This window comes from Mytilus trossulus, chromosome 12 (assembly GCF_036588685.1).
Source record: "Mytilus trossulus isolate FHL-02 chromosome 12, PNRI_Mtr1.1.1.hap1, whole genome shotgun sequence".
NCBI classification, from domain to species: domain Eukaryota; kingdom Metazoa; phylum Mollusca; class Bivalvia; order Mytilida; family Mytilidae; genus Mytilus; species Mytilus trossulus.
In genome coordinates this window covers 11,340,874-11,366,036 of record NC_086384.1, presented here as the reverse complement: position 1 = coordinate 11,366,036, position 25,163 = coordinate 11,340,874, and the positions used below count along the sequence as shown (strand labels likewise).

Sequence of the window (25,163 nt, the reverse complement as noted above, 5' to 3'; positions counted from 1 at the left end):
CAAATATCATTGACTATAAAAAAAATAATAATACATTTAATAAGAACCATGCTATGATTACCATGCGCACAATGCTTGTTGTTGGTATAGTAAGTCTTCATCTGGTAGGCTCGCGACCAAAAACATGTAAATAAAAACCAAGAACTAAAAAAACGTACAAATTTAGTATGTGTTTCTTTATTCTATATTAGCTAGAGGTATAGGGGGAGGGTTTATACCTCACAAATAGGATAAATCCCGCAGCATTTTTGCGTCTGGTCCAAGTCAGGAGTCTCTGGTCTTTGTTTGTTTTGCAGTGTTTTTTTTAAATTTTAGTTCATTTATATGCTTTGGAGTTAACAGTGTAACGCTCATTTTCATTGAACTTGTGTATTATTTTGTTTAAAGGCCAGCTGAGGACCACTTCCGAGTGTGGGATTTTCTCGCTGCGTTGAAGACTTTTTTGTGGCCTTCGGTTGTTTTCTGCTTTTTCGTCGAGTTGTTGTCTCTGTGACATATTAACCCAGTCTCAATTTTATTTTAATTAGAACTTAAAAAATCTGCTGATTTTCAATTTTCCCATCGTACATCTCAATTATTATATAGAGTATTAGTGTTTTAAACTTTTTTAAGTCTTACAGTATGCTTGAAAATGTACGTTTAACTTAATAAGCATGTGTGTTGTCCGTTAGTTTGTGGCCATTGTTGTTCAACGATTGTTTTGATCAAAGAAGTATTTCTCATAAATTATTGCACGTTACTATATACATGATATAAAAAGATATTATCACTGTCTACATAGTCGCGTTATTTTATCTTATTAACACCTAAGATTGTACATGTACGTGTGAAGGTAAACCCTTATTCAAATGTATAAATTATCAAATAGCCACTGGTCAACGGTAAACATCAAACGACTATGTAATCTGATTTTCTTTGGTCAGTGAATTGAAAAGAAATCGTTAATCATTTGTTTAAATTGTTGACTTACTTATCACCTTATCCTGGAGATTTAAAGAAGCCTGGGAATAAACATGGTTTGTGAGGAGGATCGATCCAAATGATATAATATGTTTTACTTGTTTTCGAACTGAATCATGAATGTGTATGAAATATAGTGTCAGTATCGATCGGCCTTAAAATGTAATAGAATAATGCACAGAAAACGAAATGATTGAATTGGCTCGTAATTCTAATTATATGTTATTACATAGCTTAATGTCTCTGTTTTGCAACCATTTGATTTTCTGGGGGGAGGGGGGCTATGGATTTTTTTAGGAAAAAAAGTTTGTTTCCAGTTTTTGGAGAAAATATGATTTGTTTGTGACCCTGAGAAGAAAAAAAATGTTTGTTGTCCAAATTGTATGTATGAATCTCCGCGCTTCATACAAAATGAACTAGTCATTTAAGCTAATAAAATTTACAAAAAAAATATAAATGTATTTTTAAATACATATACAGGTAATATGCTGGAAATGATACATTTGTTATCAAAACAAATTTGAAATGTTGCCATGGTTACAAATAAAAGATTGCCAAAAGAAATAATTTAAAATATATCCTATAAAAAATGTAAGTCTTTCCAAGATGTATTGTGGGTATTATTAGTTTTCAACCAGCCCCATAAAACTTAACAGCAAATTCCAATGTTTAAAAAATGACAATCGGATAAAAAAAAAATCCCGTATTATTAATGAATAAGAACATCTGCATATGGACCAACTCTAAAATATTTGAAAAATAAAGCAAATGAGAAGTATATTAGAATTTAATTTTATTATCACAGATGATGAAATATTGCACTTTATAATAGTAGTTTTGTTTTTCAATGTCAGCACGTGCTACCAAGGTCGCCAAACATTATCATTTATTGGAATACTCAAAGAATTTGGTGAATTGTGCCTGTTTGTCGTTGGACTGTCACGACCTCTAACGGTCACTATTAAGTTTTGTGTTTCATTGTTATGCGTCAGTCGTCTTTCTGTTGATGGTTCCTCTGTTTTTACACATAACAACGAGTTGCTCGAAGAACATTTGTATCCCACTGAAGATGTGAATGAATCTCTGTTTTTGTTCACGTGATACTGGATATTGTTACTCAAGTGACTTACAAGTCTGTTGTTTATATTACATTCATTGTAACTCGATGGTTCCTTTGCTTGACAAAAATTGTTCTGATTATGACTGGATGGCACATCCGGGTTTCTGGTCTCTACTGTCCGACAAGCATCTGTTTTATTATTCACATTCATATCAATTTGTTTATCTGCCTGGACACGTGAGTTTATTTCTAGGAAGCGAGCTGCTTGTCCCGTACACACAGTGTATCCCATTTGATAAGGTGTCGTTATTGTAGATGTAATGTTCGATCGGTTGGATGTTGAACTCTTATGAATGTTCTCCAAATACTGGACCGTCATTTCCAAAATGTCTGCCTTTTCCAGCTTGGAGTTAAATGCACTCTGAAAATAGACGCACAAATTAATTATAGATCATTATAAAATACTTGCAAATAATTTTATACATGCAGTCGTTAATAAAGTATGATATATAATCAATGCTTAGTATGATAATACGGTTTATCGCTTTTATAAGATAAACCAATTCAATTAAAGAGAAATGATTATTGCCTCATTCGGATCCGGTTCTTGTTTCCCGCCAATCAACGTCACATGACTCGTCAGCATTACATTGCACTAGCCAATCTTGTCTACCCTGAGTGGCCGGTTCTGAATTGGTACCAGTTCGAGCTTGACTGTTAATGATACATAGTATGGCCTATGTATTCAGTGTTTTATAATATAAAAAATGTTAATCTTTACTCCCCTGAAACCAGGGGGTGATGCGAATAAGACCCGACGTATTTGGGGATCATAACCCTCGTTCTCTTTAGAATTTAACCTGGAGGAACTTGAGCATCCATTGCTACCAATGGTGCACATATTTGTCAGTTAAAACTAGCATGTCGGCATTCTGTAATCATGTCAGACCTCGTCATTCTAAGTGAACTGTGGCCGTTATCTCCACATTAGTTATTTGTTTGTTATGTTTTTGCCTAAAAATGGATTCTGTGATTAATGACCTATATATATATTTTGTTAGTAATGTAGCTGGTCTGTTGTCTCGTATCGCCTTTTACTCCAATTCATTTGAAACACAAACTAGCACATACGGGTTATTATCGCTATGCGTTATATGTTTGGCTTTAAAGTATAGGTTAGCTGGCGTAGCGACATGAGAACTGGTAGGTGCAGTGCTTATTTTGAAATGTTCACGTGTCGACGTACAACACCTTAATTTAATATGTGGTGTTCTGATAATAATTAAAAATTATTAAGATATCACCCTCTCCTATTTGTCCTAGTTAAAGATACAAAGCAATAATTTTTAGATTCTAGGGGAAATAACTCAAGGTAGATTACTTTCGTAGCATCCTATGCAATCTAAATTGTTTTGAACTACTATGAAATATAATAAATACAAAATTTAAGCCATGCATTAGATATCAAACGTGCATTGAAAATGTTACTATTTGAAATGTTGGTTTTTTTCTCTCATTTATTTGTTGTTACGAGATTTAGAACATATTCCCTTTTAAGTATAACTGTGAATGTCCGCTGGTCATTGTAGGAAACTGATATTTGCATTTCAAGTGTATAATAAAAAAGGTTTTTTTCAAAGTTACGTAATTGAATCCTTTCTTACCTCGTTGTTTCTTCCTGTTGCCTCGAGCACCAACGTTTTTAACTGGGACAAACAATTGTTAATTCTTGCTCTTCTTTTCTTTTCTATCAGCGGCTTATTTATCTAAATAAAACAATTCAAATTTATTTTTCAAGGTTGTCATTTTTTATCCACAATAATTGAGACTGCTGTTATGGTAGTCTCAGACAACATTTATCTATAATACAATAACAATTTATTTTTAAAAATGTGGTTATTTCAAGTTTTAAATTCACAACAGTTACCTTTTGAATGATACTGAAATCAATTGCTTCATCCTAAAACCCATCTAATCTCGACCATGGCAAATGTTTCTCATTTTAAAAACATTATTTGCATGTAAAAAAAAGAATCATTCAATGGAGGACACCGGCGGTTTTCTTAGGAAAAGCAGAAACAAAATCAATAGGCTGAGATCATATAAACTCTGCAAGTTTTACGCAATATTAGAAGATGGAAAACCTTTTTTTCTTATGTTGTAAATAAAATACAAAGAAACTTGAGATAACCAATTTAAGTAAACTAATAATGAAAACTGTATAATATATAATGACTCCTTCAATTTTAATAGATCAACTAACAGTTATGTCTTAACCCACAGCTCACGGTCAAATCAAAACAATAGTTTTCTTCATTTTTAAACAGTTAAACAAACACTGGAACTGATGTCGGCAAACTAACTTTTTTTTATCTTTTTTTTATAAATATTTACGAAATTAAACATTCAACCTGAGACTGCAATAACTTTTGACTGCTGCTTTATATGCGAGTGTCTTATTTGTTGTTATTTGTGCCAAACATAAATAAACTGTATAATTGAAACAAAATATTGAATTGATTTGAATTCTATACGTCGTATGGTATAAAAATGTGTTCAAATTAAAATAATTATATTAAAATGCAAATGTTATTAAAATAAAGAAATAAAACTATGGATATAAACCCTACCTTTCGTTTTCCAGATGTGGAATCTACTTCAATAATGTTGTTCACCATATTACTTGATCTTTGTAAAATTTGTTTATAAACTTTTCTCTGTGCTTTTATATATAATAGTAAAAACGCGTGTGACGGCACGCGTCAAAAGACACGCCCCTTTATCAGAAATCAATTGGAGATTGAAAATATTTACTTAAGTGATCTTTAATCTTTTTATCAGATTATCAGTTTACATCTGATTGCTTATTACGTGATAAAACTAACAACTTTGTCGGGAAATAGTTAACGGTCCTTTCAAGTGCCGACCAATCAAATACGGATTAGGATGTACACGTTTTAATGGCGGCAAAAAAAAAGAAAAGAATCGTCAATTTTCAGCTTACCAGTAAACCTTTATCTCTCGTTAAGTATATGAAAGTTCTGTAAATATATTTAGGAACGTAATATTTCTCATTAAATCTGTAAATATTTACGAAACAAATAAAGTTGAAAACCAAATTATTCGGGGGAAACAAAAGACATTACAATATCATAAAAACTTAACTTTTTAAAGATACACTTAAGTTACCAATTTGTTAGGTTTAATTGCTCATACACAAGACGGACGCAAGACCATTATCGTCTTAGTATAAACTATTTTCTTAAAAAAAAAAAAAAAAATTTATAATAGAAATATGATTTAATCATACATTTTTTATGAAACGATTGTATTACTTTTTTGGACTAATTCATATTTTTCTTCTTTAACTTTTTTTACAACCGATTTTACCTTTTTTTTTTTACTTTATTTCTTGTGGTGCAGCAGTTTAATTTATTTATTTTATCATATAATTTATTAAGATCATACGAATTAAATCTTAAATTTCTTATAGGAATAACAAGTTTTACGATCCGATATAGATTTTACATACAATCTGTATAAAAATAGTAGCGTAAACACAAGAAAGCGAAAGGAGTAGGTCCGGTAAGGACCGATTTTGGCCTCAAATTTCAGGTTCATCTGACGGACGATTTTGACCACTTTTTAAACACTTAAGTGTCTATTTTATTTGATTATATTAGTTAATGTTAAAGATTTTAACTGGTTTTGTCATGAAAAACAATCCGATTCAAGCTCAAATATGAAAAATCTACAAAATATGCCGAAAAATGTCACTTTTCAGATGTTTTTTGTCAAAAATGAAAGTGGCCGCATCCGTGTTCATCTCAACCTTTATATATGTTATGTATTATCAACAAATACAACTTACATTTTAATAATAAGGATGAACACGAATGCGGCCACTTTCGTTTTACACGAAAACCGTCTAAAATTTAACTAAAATGGTAAAATTGTGAAGATTTCTGTAATTTAGCATGACTTAATGGTGCTAGTACCCTATATATGTGCATTGTATTGTCAAAAAACAGTCCATATTTATGTCACAGAAGCATTCTACTGTCCAATAAATAACTAAAAGGTTCCTTTTTAACAATTTGGTAAAACTGCTATATTTTGGGGCCAAAAAGGGGTCTTACCGGACCTACTCCTTTATGTCTATTCTTAGTTTTGGATGAAAGCTATAATATCAATATTTGAATTTTTGCAAATTTTGCAAATATGTGAATTTTGGCGAATTTTGGAAATATGTGATCTTTTAGAAACATGTATTGCTCGGTGAATCGCGCATCTGCAGAATAAGAGTCTTTCATTTAGTCAAAGAACAGTTTATAGAATTGATGTTACAAATATGTGACTGTGTATATTCAAAACTCGTAACAGTTTGTATATAGGTATTTTGTATAATAGTATTAGTCCCATGCAGGTAAATATTTGTAACAACATATACTTATTACATCACTTATACAGCCAATTACAGAAACCATATACTTTTTTTCTATTCAATTTAATTTTACAACGAATACCTCTTTCCCACGGGTCAAGTGTAAAACTCGTCAAATATTTATTGTGTAGATTAACGGTTCCTTTTTATTTCACCGACCAATGAAAATCGTATTAAGAATCTAAGTCCCGCGATGCCCCGTGGTCATTTGATAACTACATGATAATTACATCTTAAAGTAAATATAAAAGTGTTAACATAACGGACAGATAAGGTGTTAATCACGTAAAATAACACTTTTCTCGAGTGATAATATCTTCTTAATGTAAAAGCAAATGGAACGGTACGAAATTTTACACTTTATAAAATGTCGGTGTATCTTTGATCAGTAAGTCGAGCATTTCGTCACCAAATTCTAACGAGACCAACAGATGCCTGGTTTCTTCAAAATCTGCTCTTACTTATCGAATTTAAAAAATTTTACTACTTTTTTTTTTATTAAGAATTTGATTTTCGTTTCTATATAAAGATGTGCACGTGGCGTCATAATCTAAATTCAAATTCGTATATATATATATATTTTTTTTTATTGGATAAATAACATGACAAAGAATCCATGTATATTTCCAGATAAGGGAATATTTTGGTTTTATGCTGAAATCCTGTTAGTTTGTTCACGTGAATGTCGGAAATCAATTATACAAGGTTAAAATGCAACGAGTTAAGGCACAACAACTTATCTTCGAAAAATACCTTTGTTTTCCAGAGTCAAATGTCTGTGAGTTAAGGTTATCATATATGTCCTCCACTATAAAGTATTTGTCGTTATAATGTGTATATGCGGAATACTGACCGTTTATTTTGAGGGGGGGTATCTACGAACTAGAGTCAAAAGCAATGTTTCCATTATTTTTTCTCATAGATACTGGGAGTTATGCTATGGATGAAATGAACCGTGTCAAATTGATGGAAACTGTACTCTTGAATTAACAGAAACTGTTTATATAATACACACATAGTTCTATTTGTATTTTAAAAGTATATGGAAGTTTTGTTGATGTTTTACTGTCTTGTTGAGGTAAACCCTATCTGGGTTCATGGTGGGCGTAGAGGTCGTGCCTCTTTTTGATTGAATGTAATCAAAGTTACATAAGATATTTTGTGAGCTCCGACGATTACGGTCACAAGTTATTTTTGGAAGATGGTGAATCTTTGTCATTTTCGGGGTATTAGCGGTGAAATGTTAAAAGTTATTTCAAAATAGCAACTTGAACTGCGGGGGCATCAAATGTGTCTCCCAGACACAATGATATCTCAAAGAAAGTCCTATATTGACTTTGTTATAATACAGCTACTTAACTGAGAATGTAGTGCAGGCCGGATCATCACTTTGTCTACTTTTAATTCTTTTTTTCTGCTAAAGTTTCTGTTATATAATATTTTAACCAATCTAATTAAAAACCGATCTCTCATGCTCCCGTTTTCTGATATGTCGCGTGGGACATATCAGAAAACGGGAGCATGAGAGATGGGTTTTTAATTAGATTGTATTTTAACAAGTCTGTGAGAAGACATGAATTTTAGTCTATTTATTGTTTTGTGTCGCAAATGTGAAGGATAATGGGATTATTTAGATATTTTTAATTGCACAAAGTTCATGAAATAGGAGTTTTTGTTAAGGGACCGGTCATTATTTATTGGGGAGTTGGGGCCGGTGCAAAACGTAGAAGGACACACATTTATTTTTACTTAATTTTTAATAGGACTTCTACTTATTTAGTCTTCAGCACTAATAGGACAGCAATATTTTTATGGCATATGCATATGTATGAATGAAGAAAAAGTTAAATATTAGGCTAAACACATTTAAAAATAAAAAATAAACAATATTTTTGGAGGAACAAACAAGAAACAATAATGGAAATACAATTTCAAGTCTAGACATTAATAATAGGTTAATAGGACAAGTATAAAATGATTTTGAAAAGGTTGAAAAAATAACAAACCAGATTATAAAATTAATTATTCTACATTCTATTTAGACAGAAACTTTTTTTGGTATATTCAGAGGGTAGGACAGAAACTTTTTTAAGGAAGAAATATGAATTGCAACGGTCCGACCACCCCCCCCCCCCCAAATAAATATTGACCGGTCCTTAAATGAAAAAAAAACATATTTCAAACCAGATGCTTCGCAGGGCGTAGCTTTATACGACCGCAGAGGTTGAACCCTGAACGGTTGGGGCAAGTTTGGACACAACATTCAAGCTGGATTCAGCTCTGAATTTGGATTGTGATTAAATAGTTGACACAGCATAGGTTTCTGACACAGAATGAATGTGTTCTAATGAACTTAAAATTTGTGTTTTCTCTTAGAGCAATTCACTATGCTGTTCAATATTAATCCTCTCAAAAAAATGTTTGAAGAAATTTTCTTTTTATTTATGAAATTTCAAATGAGAAAAATTGAACCCAATTTTTTAATCACATCCCCCTTTCCCTTATTCCAAAACTAATCTCAATTAAAATATTCTAATGGAGTTTGCAACAATAACTACTCATTTAAATACATCATAAAATATTAAGATGTAAAAAAACTGCTTGTTATCACTGAATGGTAAAGATTATTTAAATTTATCAGTTGATAGTAAAAAGTGAATATACATTGTATATTGTATATAACAAAGATTTAAGTTGATTCTGGACAAAGAAAGATAACTCCAATTAAAAAAATTCTTGCAATAAGATATTTCTTGCTTACTATTTTGGACAAAGAAAGATAACTCTAATTAAAAAAAAATTTGCTATTTCACAATATTGTGAAATTGGATATTTCTTGCCATTGCACAATACTGTGCAATTGAAAAGACTTGCTATTGCACAATACTTAATATAATAATTTTAGATCCTTATTTGGACCAACTTGAAAACTGGGCCCATAATCAAAAATCTAAGTACATGTTTAGATTCAGCATATCAAAGAGGCCCAAGAATTTAATTTTTGTTAAAATCAAACTTAGTTAAATTTTGGACCCTTTGGACCTTAATGTAGGCCAATTTGAAAACGGTACCAAAAATGAAGAATCTACATACACAGTTAGATTTGGCATATCAAAGAACCCCATTTATTCAATTTTTGATGAAATCAAAAAAGTTTAATTTTGGACCCAGATTTGGACCAACTTGAAAACTGGGCCAATAATCAAGAATCTAAGTACATTTTTAGATTCAACATATCAAACAACCCAACCGATTCATTTTTTGTCAAAATAAAACTAAGTTTAATTTTGGACCCTTTGGACCTTAATCATTAATGTAGACCAATTTGAAAACATGACCAAAAGTTCAGAATCTACATACACAGTTAGATTCGGCATATCAAAGAACCCCAATTATTCAATTTTGATGAAATCAAACAAAGTTTAATTTTGGACCCTTTGGGCCCCTTTTTCCTAAACTGTTGGGACCAAAACTCCCAAAATCAATACCAATCTTCCTTTTATGGTCATTAACCTTGTGTTTAAATTTCATAGATTTCTATTTACTTATACTAACGTTATGGTGCAGAAAACCAAGAAAAATGCTTATTTGGGTCCCTTTTTGGCCCCTAATTCCAAAACTGTTTGGACCTTAACTCCCAAAATCAATACCAATCTTCCTTTTGTGGTCATAAACATTATGTTTAAATTTCATTGATTTCTATTTGCTTAAACTAAAGTTATTGTGTGAAAACCAAGAATAATGCTTATTTGGGCCCTTTTTTGGCCGCTAATTCCTAAACTGTTGAAACCAAAACTCCCAAAATCAATCCCAACCTTTCTTTTGTGGTCATCAACCTTGTGTCAAAACTTCATAGATTTCTATTAACTTAAACTAAAGTTATAGTGCGAAAACCAAGAAAATGCTTATTTGGGCCCTTTTTGGCCCCTTATTCCTAAAATGTTGGGACCAAAACTCCCAAAATCAATACCAACCTTCCTTTTATGGTCATAAACCTTGTGTTAAAATTTCATAGATTTCTTTTCACTTTTACTAAAGTTAGAGTGCGAAAACTAAAAGTATTCGGACGACGACGACGACGACGACGACAACGACGACGACGACGACGACGCCAACGTGATAGCAATTTACGACGAAATTTTTTTCAAAATTTGCGGTCGTATAAAAAGGCAACTTTCCTACTGACAAATGTTTTTACTGTGGATTTTTTATTACACTATTAGTTGTTGCTTTATAATATGGTACACAAATTAAAAAAAAAATCATTTCGTTTTGGCCCCAGATGACTTTTAAAATGTTCATATGATATCATTTGAAAAAGCTCCAAGAAATTATCTCTCTTTGATGAAACAAAACCATTTTTTTTGCTTAAAAGTTGAAATAACTTTTTTAACTCATCGGTGACCTATTTTTTTTTAATTATTTTTACAAATGAACTCAGTGTACTTTTAAAATAAGCGATTTCTGTAATTTAGTTCATTGAACCATATCAGCTGTGAAGGCCTTCTCTTAATATTTGAAACGCCCTACTATGTATAAATAGCCTTTAAACTACACCAAATCAGACCATGACATTGTCTTCCAAGAAATGAACATCACAATAGGTAGAAAAAAGAAAACACCAAGAAAAATAAGTCAATACAAAAAAGCCGACTGGGACAAAATACGCACAGAAGTTAAAAATTTCCAAGACGAATACTTTTCTTTAACACTAACTAATAACACCACAGAAGAAAAGGGGACACTGATCAAAAACAAAATACAAGAAATAACAGACAAAAATATTCCATCAAAAATAATGAAACAAAAACAAGATATTCCTTGGCTAACACCAGAAATAAAGAGACTAATAAGAAAAAGAGACAGAATACATAAGAAAATAAAGGCAACAAAATCAGATAAAAATCGGATACTATCAAAAAGCACCGATCCTTAAAACACCAAGTACAACAAAAGCTTAGAACATCATATTGGAACTACATAGAAAACATTATAATTGAAGACAGTAAACTAAAAGATAGTAAACCAAGCAAAAAATTTTGTTCATTCATAAAAAAAACAAAAAAGTGAAAATATAGGTGTATCACCACTAAAGGTAAATGGTATAACAAAAACAAACCCCCAAGATCAGGCTGAAGCACTAAACCATTAATTTCACTCAGCATTTACCACACCTAAACCTTTGAAATTATCTCACATTTGTGAACTAAAATCATTAAAATCAGCAACACATAAATTTGAAATGAAGCAAATAAACATCACCCCAGAAGGAACATCTAAATTACTAAAAAACTTAAACCCATCAAAAGCAATTGGTCCAGACAAAATATCACCTCATTTTCTAAAATCTGACATGGAACTCTCATTTAAATGACATCACGAACATAGCAAATGCATCACTGAGATTTATTAAAAGAAACGTCAAAACTAACAGCATAAAAACAAAAGAACTGGCTTACAAAACATACGTAAGACCAAAAATTGAATACTGTAGTGTCGTCTGGGACCCCTGACAGAAACAACAAATACATAAAATTGAAATGGTAGAGAAGAGCTGCCAGGTATACACTCAACCAATACAGCTATCAAAGCAGTGTAACAGCCATGCTTGAACATCTAAGATGGCCAACATTACAACAAAGAAGAAATCTTGCATCCGTCACCATGCTATATAAAATTCAACACCAATTAGTCTCAATCCCAGTAAAGATCAGTAAATACATACCCAGTAATACCATCCAAAGAACATAAATTTATGCCGCCATTCTCTCCCACAAACTATCATTTATATTCATTTTTTCCTAGTACAATAAGGTTGTGGAATTCCCTAACATACCAAGTAGCCTGTAGCCCAGACTTAGAAGCTTTTAAGTCTGGTGCAAAACCACATATGTATTGCTAAATCAAACCATGTTTTTATCTATATACAAAAAAACCCCAAAAAAAATGTTTTTTTTTCTTGAAATTATTGTAAAGATGTTTAGTTTTCATTTGTTTCCCTAGCATGTGCATTCTTGTAATCTTCAACATATTGAAGTTAAGAAGTATTATGTAGATGCAAATAAAAATCACTCAAATATCGTGATATTTGGTCCGATATATTTTGGGACCGAGTTGTGTTTGGTCCGACTTACATGCAGTCACTTCCGGCTGGAAAGTGCGGGAACTACAACAATAACAAAGAACAGGCGGGAACAATTTTATCACTGAAAACATGGTCAGAACAAAAGCAGACAGTAGTGGAGCGTCGAGAAAGGGTATAATGAGTTTTTTTTGTCCTAAAGTTTGACTGAACTTCGCTTAAACTTTTACAACTATAATAATTTATAAAAAAGAAGATGTGGTATGATTTATTGATTGTCAAAGGGACAACTCTCCACAATAAACCAATTCAGGCAATTGACACAGAAATATTGATAACTATAGGTCACTCTATCACAGGGGCTTGTTACAATTGCCGGGTTTACTATCCATACCAACCCCTAAAAAAAACACAAGGGAGGAAGCTAATTTGCGACAATGCTTCAAAATATTGTTGTAAATTTTTTCTAAGACTTTCACTTACTCTGTGACCTGGATAAATATGTTCCCACTTGAATTATCTCTCCAATGACATATATTTGTTACCTTAAGTAACCTATATAACTATTGTAATCCTTAAAACAAACTCGACATTTCTGAAATAGAAGGAATCGAGGCCCTAAATTTGAAAATGAAAGTATTAAAACGACACCTATCGGAAAATATATTTTCGGCACTCTGGTATTTACCATAAATGTTATGCTTTTCGGAAGTCTTCGGTATTTTTGATTTCAATAACGTAAAAATTGGCGGGAATTTTTCGATATATACCGTCTTTCATCATCATATTCATGTAAATTCCTGAGACAGCCGAAAATATAATTTCCGGTAGATGTCGCTTTAGTACTTTCATTTTCAAATTTAGGGCCTTGATTCCTTCTATTTCAGAAATGTCGAGTTTGTTTTAAGGATTACAATAGTTATATAGGTTACTTAAGGTAACCTGATCCTGATCCTAAGGTCAATAATTGACACTACTGTTCTCTGTGTGCCATCTTCCTCCTCTTATGGTACACCGTTGCTTGAGGTAATATCTCGCGGTACTTTGGTATACTTGTTTAGGCGCAGGATCGGGAATCAGGGATTGCAAGTTCTTGGAATCTCCCTGATTTTGTAATATATTCCCCTACAATTTGCGATGTTGCTTCGTAGGTTTCTCTTTTTGGTGGTGCTAGTATTGACTGTATATTTGTTGGATCGATGTTAAGTAGTTCCATTTGTCTTCGCATGTCCTCTCTTTCTTGTTGGTATCTTGGGCAGTATAGCAGGAAGTGTTCTGATGTTTCTTCTTCTCCGCATTCACAATATGGCGTGAGGGATTGACCGATTTGGTTTCTGTATTTGTTAAGTCTGCTGTAGCCCGTTCTTATTTCTGACAATATTCTTCCTATTTGCTTGTTAGGCTTGTCTAGTTGTGCGTCCTTACCAACGATAGGAATTAGGTTGAAAAGCTGTCTTCCAGTTTCACTAATTGTCCATCTGCTTTGCCATTTGAGTTTTGTAGACATCTTGACTGCACATCTTACATCTGACATGGTTATGACATTATACTGATCATTTAGTGATGAGGCCTCTTTTGCAGCGTCTTTTGCCAACTGGTCCGCTATCTCGTTCCCGGCTATATTAGCATGGCCTGGGATCCAAGATAGGGTTGTTAGTATGCCGTGTCTTAAGAGCGTTCCCAAGCATTCTTTGATATCAGTAATTGTGTCGATGTAGTTAGAAGATTTCCAGTTCAGAGTCAAGATGCCTACAGCAGTCTGGCTATCTGACAGTATTTTAAGCTCAGAAAACTGATCCTTTATAGTCGTTATACAGTGCTCCAGGACCATTAGTATGGCTACTAGTTCAGCAAGAAGTATCGATCCTCTATTAGCTACTGGCCTCTTTAGACTTATGCCTTGGCTATTTCCAGAATATACTACTGCTCCTGCCCCACATGGTCCCGGGTTACCTTGACATGAACCATCAGTGAATGCCACTACTGTTGAGTCTGTGCTGTCTCCTAATAGGTCCTTAACAAATATATGTCATTGGAGAGATAATTCAAGTGGGAACATATTTATCCAGGTCACAGAGTAAGTGAAAGTCTAAGAAAAAATTTACAACAATATTTTGAAGCATTGTCGCAAATTAGCTTCCTCCCTTGTGTTTTTTTAGGGGTTGGTATGGAGAGTAAACCCGGCAATTGTAACAAGCCCCTGTGACTCTATGGCCTTTGACAATGAGGAAACCCCATACCGCATAATCCACTATAACAGTCAAGCGAGTAAGCAAACGGCCTATAATTTATGTACTAAAAATGAACAAAAAAAATGTTACACATCAGTCATTAAAAAAAATAACTACCACTGAATTACAATCTCCTGATTTGGGACAGGCACCTACATACAGATATTGGAGGGGTAAAACTTGTACATTAACTTCGGACAGTGGCCAGGGTGGAGGGTGGTAATGCCTTTTTACCGTCGGGTGTCAAAGGCTCATTTTTCGTCTAGTGTTTGCGTTAAATTGGGTAAAATTTTACGGTGATTTGTCAAAATATCCTTATTGGTCAGATGTCTCAATTAATTATCGTTTGTTATTTTTGGAAAAAAATTAACGTGATTCTTCAAAATCAGTCATGACGTTGTTATTGTCTAAAAGAATGTGTATATTTCATTGCCATGCACTAAAAATTACCATTAGCGTCATTTGTCAAGAATTTTTATAGTTATACGTCATGAAGGTACTCCCATTTCTCCCCTCATGATGTAACAGTACTAGACAATTCATCTGTCCCTTTAATGCATATGGCAGATTCCATGTAAGAAATGGAAATGTCTGTCAAAATGAATAAATAAATAAAAATAATAATTAGTTATTTGAAAGATAATCTGTGAATGTTTTGATGAATAATGATGGTAGATGAAATTATAAAAATAATTTTTGGATATGATAGTTTCTGTTTAAAGTAGAAATTATTAAAACAAGTTGAAAAAATGCAAAAAATTTGACAGAATTAACTCCCATTTTTGTACACAATGTTAATGTGTCGAAATGCTTTATGTTGACACTTGTATACTAGTATTTTCTAGTGTAGTCATGTTATTCAAACATCCCTGTTTCCAAATCTGTTACTTTTTTTAGTCAAAAACATCTGTGATATATATTTTTTTCACTTTCAAATATCTTGCTTTATAGCTCAGTGTCTGTCAATAAATCTTATGTCAGGAACATCGCTGTAAAAACTTTCAAAATCATTGTTGGTTCCAATATATGCCATTTAAAACTGTAAATCATGAAGTGCATAAGAAAAAACCCATGTTGATTCTTTCATTTAACTTTATTCAAGCAATAGTTTTAACTTATATGTTTCATACATAAGATCTGTCAAACTTGTTTTCTTATGTCTGAAACATTTGAATGTGCCAACAGTTAAAGTTATTTGACCTGAGGTGAAATCTTGTGAAATGTTAGGCTGCAGTATTTTCCAGGGGTTTTAAAAATGACTTTCAACTAGGATTTGATTTCCAATGTCAGTAAAAAAAAACAAATATATATTGTCTGTCAAAATATCTTATGTATGAAAAATCTTATGTCAGAATCAAGTCTGTCAAAATCTTATGTCAGAAACTCAATTTGTCTGTCAAATCTTATGTATGAAAAATTAAAGTCTGTCAAATCATATGTATGAAAAAGTCTAGTCTGTCAAATCTTATGTATGAAAAAATAAAGTCTGTCAAATCTTATGTCAGAAATATTTAAGTCTGTCAAATCTTATGTCAGAAATAATAAAGTCTGTCAAATCTTATGTCAGAAACATAACATTTAAGGCTTCGTTTATTTAAAAAGGATGATGCTGATAATTTTTTTTTTGGTCAAATTGTCTTTATCTTTTTTAGTAAAGCATGTATTCAAAAACAGAAGTTCATTGCTTATGATTTTTGCCTAACATGCTTATGGGAGTTGTTTCACTTTCTTACATGGAATCTGCCATATATTTCCTAATTTACATTTGCTTTTATTGATTTTCTTATTTCGTGGTTTTTTTTAAAAATTTGTGCAATATAGAGACTGAAAGCTAATTAGCAGTGTCCATTCAAAACGGGAAATTTGTGTACAATAATTTTGCGCTAATTTTTACTTATTTTGTACTATTCAGACACCTGTATCTATATTCACATATAGGTAAACGTCTTTTCTACATTTTGTGTGCTTTACTATGATCAACGACCTTTCCGAGTCCAGATAATCCATTTATATCATCATTCAATACATGTATACTACTTTCATTCTCGGCAAGTTTGACATTTTGTAATATTTAGACCGTTCAACATCGATTTCCAATCAATATCATGACTATCTGTCGTATGAATAACACATCATATCTGATTATAACTATTTTCGTTAAGTTATCAAGAAAAGACACTTATATACATATACATTTTGTATTGACTGTTTTCAGTATGTAGAGCTACACTTAAAAATATTTTTTTAAGCTTATTGATCTTAATTTTAAATATGTATTTAGTAATTTTATCTTTACAGTTGTTGCTGCACGGGCTCCAAGAAAAGCTTTGGGTGGCAGTAGTTCTGGTAACACCTCATCATGTTCTTCACCAAGCAGTAGTAAGTACAAAAAGTTGTGGTCAATAGTACATCACATAGCTCCAGATATTTATGTGATCTCGCAATAAAAATAGTCAAAGCCATGTGTTTTCAACTCTTCTAGTCATTTTCTTGTGCATGATGTACACTTATCTTAACCCTTTCAACGCTACACAAAAAAATAGAAAAATGGCTGCTGCTGCTGCATTTTTTTTTAGTTCATTCATTAGAACAGTATTTTTCTTTTCAGACTGCTGTATCTTTTTTATTATATGAGATACAGAGAAAGTTATTGCATGAAAAATGCTCAGGAGAGCATGAACTGTAATGATAGGCAATTATTTTACTGAAATTTTTATCAGGTTACCTGCGTTTTCAGGTAATTAACAGGTAAAAGGTGTAATTTATTACATTTGTGTTGAATTTTGAATAAAAACTACTTTTACTCTTCATTTATTTTGTTGTTTTATCTGCCATATTGTAAAGAAGACACCAATAGCCCGATTCAGTAGCGTATTGTACCATACATAACGTTTTATTTAATCGTGGCACAAATAAATAGCTCCGTGCTAAAAAATTTCAGTCAACCTCCGTTTTCCCCCCTTTTTCTACGTCTCGTAATGATCGATCAAATCATATTTCCCACACGAATTTAATGTAATAAACACATTGAGATATAAAGAAACCTTTTAACTAATCCTCGTTGTTAGTTTCGCCAAGGAAATGCTGAAATTTTTCCATATTTACAGCTTCGTTTCCGATTTCCGCCATTTGCATTTGTCAAAATATTTGTTTTTATTTTCCTTCTATTTTCCTTCTACTGCATGATTTTACTATAAAAATTGTCGGGATTTCAAGCGCAAATGAGACCTTGCATATCCTAGATCCAAACGATGAAAAATTAGAGAGAACCCGAATGAAAACCGAATGGTTTAAGAGTCCTAATGAAAAATCCTTTTTCATCGCGGCATATGCCGCGAATAGCAGTGGCGAACGGCGTACGTCATCGCGGCATATGTCGTGTTTAGCGTTGAAAGGGTTAAGATAATTGTCGCAAAAATCTCTTTTTGAAATATTTATAATTGGTTCCTCAAAAAGATTCAGACATATAGACATAAATTTTAAGAGAAGATTGGAAGGATTACAAAAAAATATGTGTTAAATACATGCATGTTGGATATAATTGGGAAAGAGCATATTTTATTTATTAAAAACAAATATTTTTCTTTCAAACAATCATGTTTTGGGGTTATTATTTACTATATAGGAATTCCATGGGCAATATTTTGTATTTTATTTTAACAGGTAAAAATAAGTATGCAGGTGGCAATTCTGTGTGTGATCAACCTACACCTGACTGGCAAAAAGGTATTGGTGGCTTTCTGGTCCAGTCCCCAAAGGGAAAAGGGAAGGAAAATAGCCAGGAGGACAGTGAGGCTGGGAGCAGCAGTAGTGGTAGTGGATGTGGCAGTAGCCAAAGTAGTGAAGGGTAAATTCAATGAGATTTCAAACATTCTTCGTTATTCAGATTTATCTGTATGTCAAATTTATGTTACATTTTCTCATGAATTTTCGTTTTTGGGATACGATTGCTTTGAAGCAATCTGTAGACTTTTACCATTGGCTCAAAGCAATGCCCTTATGTCAATCGTTTTATTCTAAACATTAAGGAACATCACATAGCTTATGATTGTCTTGCTTTAAAAGGTAAAAACAAATCTTTTTTATGTATGTCTGCTATTGAGGGTTATTGTTGTTGCATAATTTTAGATTATCATTCCATCACTTATCAACTTCCTGCTTGCTTCATATTTAGTGTATGGAATGATTGGGATGTCTCACCGTTGGGGTTATACACAACTGTTGAACAATTTTATATTTCATAATTGATCAGCAACTTTGCCATGAATAGTTTTTAACCTAAAAATGTAAGCACTTTTTGGGGATGTCAAGACACTTTTATCCTGTTAAAAGAACTTTCAGTCTATCACATTTTGTTTTAAAGTATTACAGAAAAGAATACATTCCTTGATGAGTTGTTGTGGATCATGTCCGACTTCTACTTTCTGTTTTACAATACAAAATTACAAGTGTGGATATGCTTACCGCTTAATATATACATTCATGTTTTTAAATTGTGTTCTTCTTTATTTTCAGACAATCTTCCACAGCAGATAATGACTGAATGAACCAGAGAAAGAAATATTACATAGATTATTATCACAGTATGAATGTGTTTAATATTGAAAAGGACAATTTGTGAACTATTGAAGAACAGAAAGTAGTTGACAGTTTACATGTATGAACTTTAAAAATGTAATGGCTGTAATGAAATAGTGCAAAATTATTTAAAGCATTCAGAATTTTGACATCATTTAAAATCCTATAAAAGTGTGGTCAACTGGTCAGATATGGACATCTATATTTATTTGTCATTTATTTAGAATAGAATGTTCATGTAATGTTTTATCATGTGTTATGCAAGAAGTGTGAGTAAATTGTCACAAATGTAAATATTGTACAGATATAATTATGATGAAATAAATAATGATTAAATGAGCTTAGTATCAAATATATATGTAAGAGCCTTTGTCCATTCCAGTCCAACTTTTAAGATAATAATAAAAAAAATATTGAATGATTGTTCTTTGGTACATAATTGGCTTAGGGCTATTCCAGAAAAAAATGAATGGGGTTGGAAGGCAGTTTTTGTCAGCACACACCACCCAGACAATTGTAATTAAGAATTATGGTGCATTATAGTGTGAAAAGTTGCTCTGATATCCATCACCCATGTACTATTAATACAATGTGCCTTCCAACCCCCCCTTCCCATATATTTTTGTCGAGCCTTCGACTAAAGTCGAAAAAGCGAGACTAAGCGATCCTACTTTCCGTCGTCGTCGGCGTCCACAAATATTCACTCTGTGGTTAAAGTTTTTGAAATTTTAATAACTTTCCTAAACTATACTGGATTTCTACCAAACTTGGACAGAAGCTTGTTTATGATCATAATATAGTATCCAAAGTAAATTTTGTAAAAATAAAATTCCATTTTTTCCGTATTTTACTTATAAATGGACTTAGTTTTTTTCTGCGGGGAAACATTACATTCACTCTGTGGTTAAAGTTTTTAGAATTTTAATAACTTTCTTAAACTATCCTTGGTTTGTACAAAACTTGGACAGAAGCTTGTTTATGATCATAAGATAGCATCCAGAAGTAAATTTTGTAAAAAACAAAAATCCATTTTTTCTTTATTTACTTTTAAATGGACTTAGTTTTTCTGTGGGGAAACATTACATTCACTCTGTGGTTAAAGTTTTTAGAATTTTAATAACTTTCTTAAACTATCCTTGGTTTGTACCAAACTTGGACAGAAGCTTATTTATGATCATAAGATAGTATCCAGAAGTAAATTTTGTAAAAAGATAACTCCATTTTTTTCTGTATTTTACTTTTAAATGGACTTAGATTTTCTTCCAGTTAATACTTCATACAGTCTGCAGTTAAAGTTTTCAAAACATTTATTAGATTCATTAACTATCCTAGATTTTTACCAAACTTGGACAGAAGCTTCTTACAATCAAAAGATAGTATCAAGAGGAATATTTTTATTGATTTTTTTCCTAATTTTTGTTGAGCCTGTGATTTACAGCAAAAGTAGGCGAGAAACTGGGTTCCGCGGAACCCTTACAAATTTTTTTCTGGAATAGCCTTTAGATATTCACATTATATTTTGCACTGGTCATCAAAGGTTGAATATCAAGTGTTAAGCCCACATTTAAGTGAAATCTAATCATATTGAATTGAAATAAAAATAATGCACTAGGGTTCAAATTGCACTAATCTCCTCAGTGGTCTTGTGTTAGCTCCTTCATTTCAAGGGCCCTGGTAAAATCTCTGATCAAGTCAACTAAAGCAATCAAGCTTGTCATTTCCTTTTTTATGATATCACTGCAAAGCTGGAAGGATTCAATATGTAAGAGCAAAATAATATAAGAAGATGTGTTATGAGTGCCAATGAAACAACTCCATGTATTAAAGTCACAATTTGTAGAAGTAACCCGATTATAGGTCAAAGATGTGTTATGAGTGCCAATGAAAAAAAGATGTGTTATGAGTGCCAATGAAACAACTCCATTTAAGTCACAATTTGTAGAAAAAAAACCGATTATAGGTCAAAGATGATCTTAAAAGACTGGTTAGTTCCAGGTGAGAATTATTTTCCAAGGTAGGATAAAACATTTTCTTGAAAAACTTGACTTGTAGTGAAGTACATTAACAAATCCATCAAAGCATATTGGACAAGTACAAAACAGGGCTCAACATTAACGCTTAAACATGCTCTTGTCTGAGCACTGACATTTATTACCTGCACAGGCATGTTTGTGTTTAGAAGAATAAATCAGTTGAAACAATAATTTGGCACTCCTTAACACTGTTTTAGAACCAAAAGTTTCGGTTGGTTTGCCATGAAATTTACTGATGAAATTGAAATCCCTATATCATTTATCATTAAATTAAATATCGATAACTACTAGGAAACTAAAATGGTCTTTTATAGTCTGCATTGTCACTCTTAATTTTAATTATCCAGCAAAAATACTGTTTCTGATTGCGTTGGCAGCTCAAAAGTTAGTTCAAGGGGAAACTACTAATGGTTGGTTATCATTGGCAGGTCCAGGGGTTGGAACCCCCCTTTTTTTGGACGATCAATGCATTTGAATGGGAGCATATAGTTGGAACCCCCCCTTTTTATAATGGCTGGATCCACCACTGCTTAATGATGTAGTTAGACTAGCATTGGCAATTCTTATTTCCATGGTGATCATTGTCCCCTTCCCTCTCAGTCATGGTCTACATCATCAGTACATGTATAATATATTAAGTTGGTGATTTGGACAGTATGAGTAGAAACACTTTCATTGTAAGTCAATAATATTGGGTATGCAGTTGTACAAGTATTAGCGTGTCATATTTGAATGGAGATTAAATGATCCTGATCTGTTGGTAGTGAATAATTCAATGGAATTTTTGCATTAGTGAACATTTCAAAGTTTTGAGGTTGCATACTTGTATTTCACTGGTATTTGGTATGCAGTTGTATTAGTAACGGTTTATCACATTTCTTTGGAGATTATTTATAAAAGAGATGGGGTATGATTGCCAATGAGACATCTATCCATAAAAGACCAAAATGACACAGACATTAACAACTATAGGTCACCGTACAGCCTTCAACAATGAGCAAAGCCCATACCGCATAGTCCGCTATAAAAGGCCCTGATAAGACAATTGAGTCTATCCCCTCAGTCATGGTTCAATGGCTTTTAATATTTAGCATAGTTGCTTGTTCAGGTTTGTTATTTGATCAGTTTTAGTGAACCACTTTTGGTAAGTTTGTGACATTTTTAAAAATTACATACAAATTTATCTTTCTCTTTATCTCACTGTCATAATTTATCAATCAACTTAAAATTTCTGTGTTTAGTATTCTATAGGTCAGTTCCATGTTTAGTATTCTATAGGTCAGTTTTTGTGTATAGTATTCTATAGGTCAGTTTCCATGTTTAGTATTCTATAGGTCAGTTTTTGTGTTTAGTATTCTATAGGTCAGTTTCCATGTTTAGTATTCTATAGGTCAGTTTTTGTGTATAGTATTCTATAGGTCAGTTTCCATGTTTAGTATTCTATAGGTCAGTTTTTGTGTATAGTATTCTATAGGTCAGTTTCCATGTTTAGTATTCTATAGGTCAGTTTTTGTGTATAGTATTCTATAGGTCAGTTTCCATGTTTAGTATTCTATAGGTCAGTTTTTGTGTTTAGTATTCTATAGGTCAGTTTCCATGTTTAGTATTCTATAGGTCAGTTTTTGTGTATAGTATTCAATAGGTCAGTTTCCATGTTTAGTATTCTATAGGTCAGTTTTTGTGTATAGTATTCTATAGGTCAGTTTCCATGTTTAGTATTCTATAGGTCAGTTTTTGTGTATAGTATTCTATAGGTCAGTTACTGTGTTTAGTATTCTATAGGTCAGTTCCATGTTTAGTATTCTATAGGTCAGTTTTTGTGTATAGTATTCTATAGGTCAGTTTCCATGTTTAGTATTCTATAGGTCAGTTTTTGTGTATAGTATTCTATAGGTCAGTTTCTGTGTTTAGTATTCTATAGGTCAGTTCCATGTTTAGTATTCTATAGGTCAGTTTTTGTGTTTAGTATTCTATAGGTCAGTTTTTGTGTATAGTATTCTATAGGTCAGTTTTTGTGTATAGTATTCTATAGGTCAGTTTCCATGTTTAGTATTCTATAGGTCAGTTTCCATGTTTAGTATTCTATAGGTCAGTTTTTGTGTATAGTATTCTATAGGTCAGTTTCCATGTTTAGTATTCTATAGGTCAGTTTCCATGTTTAGTATTCTATAGGTCAGTTTCCATGTTTAGTATTCTATAGGTCAGTTTTTGTGTATAGTATTCTATAGGTCAGTTTTTGTGTATAGTATTCTATAGGTCAGTTTCCATGTTTAGTATTCTATAGGTCAGTTTTTGTGTTTAGTATTCTATAGGTCAGTTCCATGTTTAGTATTCTATAGGTCAGTTTTTGTGTATAGTATTCTATAGGTCAGTTTCTGTGTTTAGTATTCTATAGGTCAGTTTTTGTGTATAGTATTCTATAGGTCAGTTTCTGTGTTTAGTATTCTATAGGTCAGTTCCATGTTTAGTATTCTATAGGTCAGTTTTTGTGTATAGTATTCTATAGGTCAGTTTTTGTGTATAGTATTCTATAGGTCAGTTTCCATGTTTAGTATTCTATAGGTCAGTTTTTGTGTATAGTATTCTATAGGTCAGTTTTTGTGTATAGTATTCTATAGGTCAGTTTTTGTGTATAGTATTCTATAGGTCAGTTTTTGTGTATAGTATTCTATAGGTCAGTTTCTGTGTTTAGTATTCTATAGGTCAGTTTTTGTGTATAGTATTCTATAGGTCAGTTTTTGTGTATAGTATTCTATAGGTCAGTTTTTGTGTATAGTATTCTATAGGTCAGTTTTTGTGTATAGTATTCTATAGGTCAGTTTTTGTGTATAGTATTCTATAGGTCAGTTTATGTGTATAGTATTCTATAGGTCAGTATATCAGATACTTGCACTGTTGGTCATCTATATTTGAATTGAGAAGATATGTGATTTTTTGGTGAACTGAAGATTTGTGATTGCCTTGCCCATGACATTTCTCACAAAAAAATAAAAGGATGAGATGAGATGAACATCTAGCTAGGTGTAATACCACCATATCTGTAGAAAAGTGATGAAAAAACTAGTACACAATTTTATTTAGGCCAGGGGCCAGCTGATGACCACCTCGGCTGCATTGAAGTCCCATTGTGGTCTTCAGCTGTTGTCTGCTCTTTGGTCAGGTTGTTGTCTCTTTAACATATTCCCATTTCCATTCTCAATTTTATTCCCTTGAATTTGACAGTTCTAAGAAATTAATGCAGTAAAAAAGTTCTGAGTCGTAAACATATATCTGGGGTGTTTCAAGTGGGTCTAAGCTTAACGCGGGATTGCTGATTTTTTTGTAAGCTTGACACGTGAAAGTCAATTTATTGTGTCGTGAAAACAGGAAATTAGGTCTTGCAGGACCTGGGAAATGACAAAAAAATAAGAATTGCTTCTGTAAATAGCGTAAGCGGGATACAGGAATCTGACAAAACAGTAAGGGGGATCCAGGATCGGAACCCCCAATGAGACCACCTTTCAAAGCATCAGTCTTTTTGTATTTGGTGTTTCTTTAGAATATTTTGGATACTTTAGGTTGCATGGTTACGAAAGCTTGTTCACATGAAAGAAAGGGGTTAAAATTTGATTGATTTATGTGAAATTTTGTCTATACATGTGTAGTATGGGACAGAATAAAACTTTTGACAGCCAAGTATTTCAATTTTTGGAACAAAGATAAATTCTGCACAATTTTTTTTTTGGACCTAATCACAAACTAATACAGGTAACATAAGCAAAAGTTTCAAAGTCAA

The 25,163-nt window shown here is 32.3% G+C and overlaps 2 protein-coding genes across 2 annotated transcripts; one reads left to right on the top strand and one right to left on the bottom strand.

Annotated features, from left to right (window-relative positions):
* Positions 1-1,740: 1,740 nt before the first annotated feature.
* Positions 1,741-4,815, bottom strand: LOC134692821 (transcription factor HES-5-like). Its single transcript, XM_063553399.1, has 3 exons — positions 4,651-4,815; positions 3,685-3,786; positions 1,741-2,441 (listed from the first exon to the last, which is right to left on the bottom strand). Exons 1-3 carry the CDS (start codon positions 4,696-4,698, stop codon positions 1,821-1,823), a joined length of 771 nt encoding a protein of 256 aa, XP_063409469.1. The 5' UTR covers positions 4,699-4,815; the 3' UTR covers positions 1,741-1,820.
* Positions 4,816-12,579: 7,764 nt separating this feature from the next.
* LOC134692813 (PCNA-associated factor-like) lies at positions 12,580-19,695 on the top strand. The gene is made up of 4 exons (XM_063553385.1): positions 12,580-12,721; positions 17,076-17,156; positions 18,441-18,624; positions 19,293-19,695. The coding sequence occupies exons 1-4, from the start codon at positions 12,679-12,681 to the stop codon at positions 19,318-19,320; spliced, it is 336 nt and encodes a 111-aa protein (XP_063409455.1). The 5' UTR covers positions 12,580-12,678; the 3' UTR covers positions 19,321-19,695.
* Positions 19,696-25,163: the final 5,468 nt, after the last annotated feature.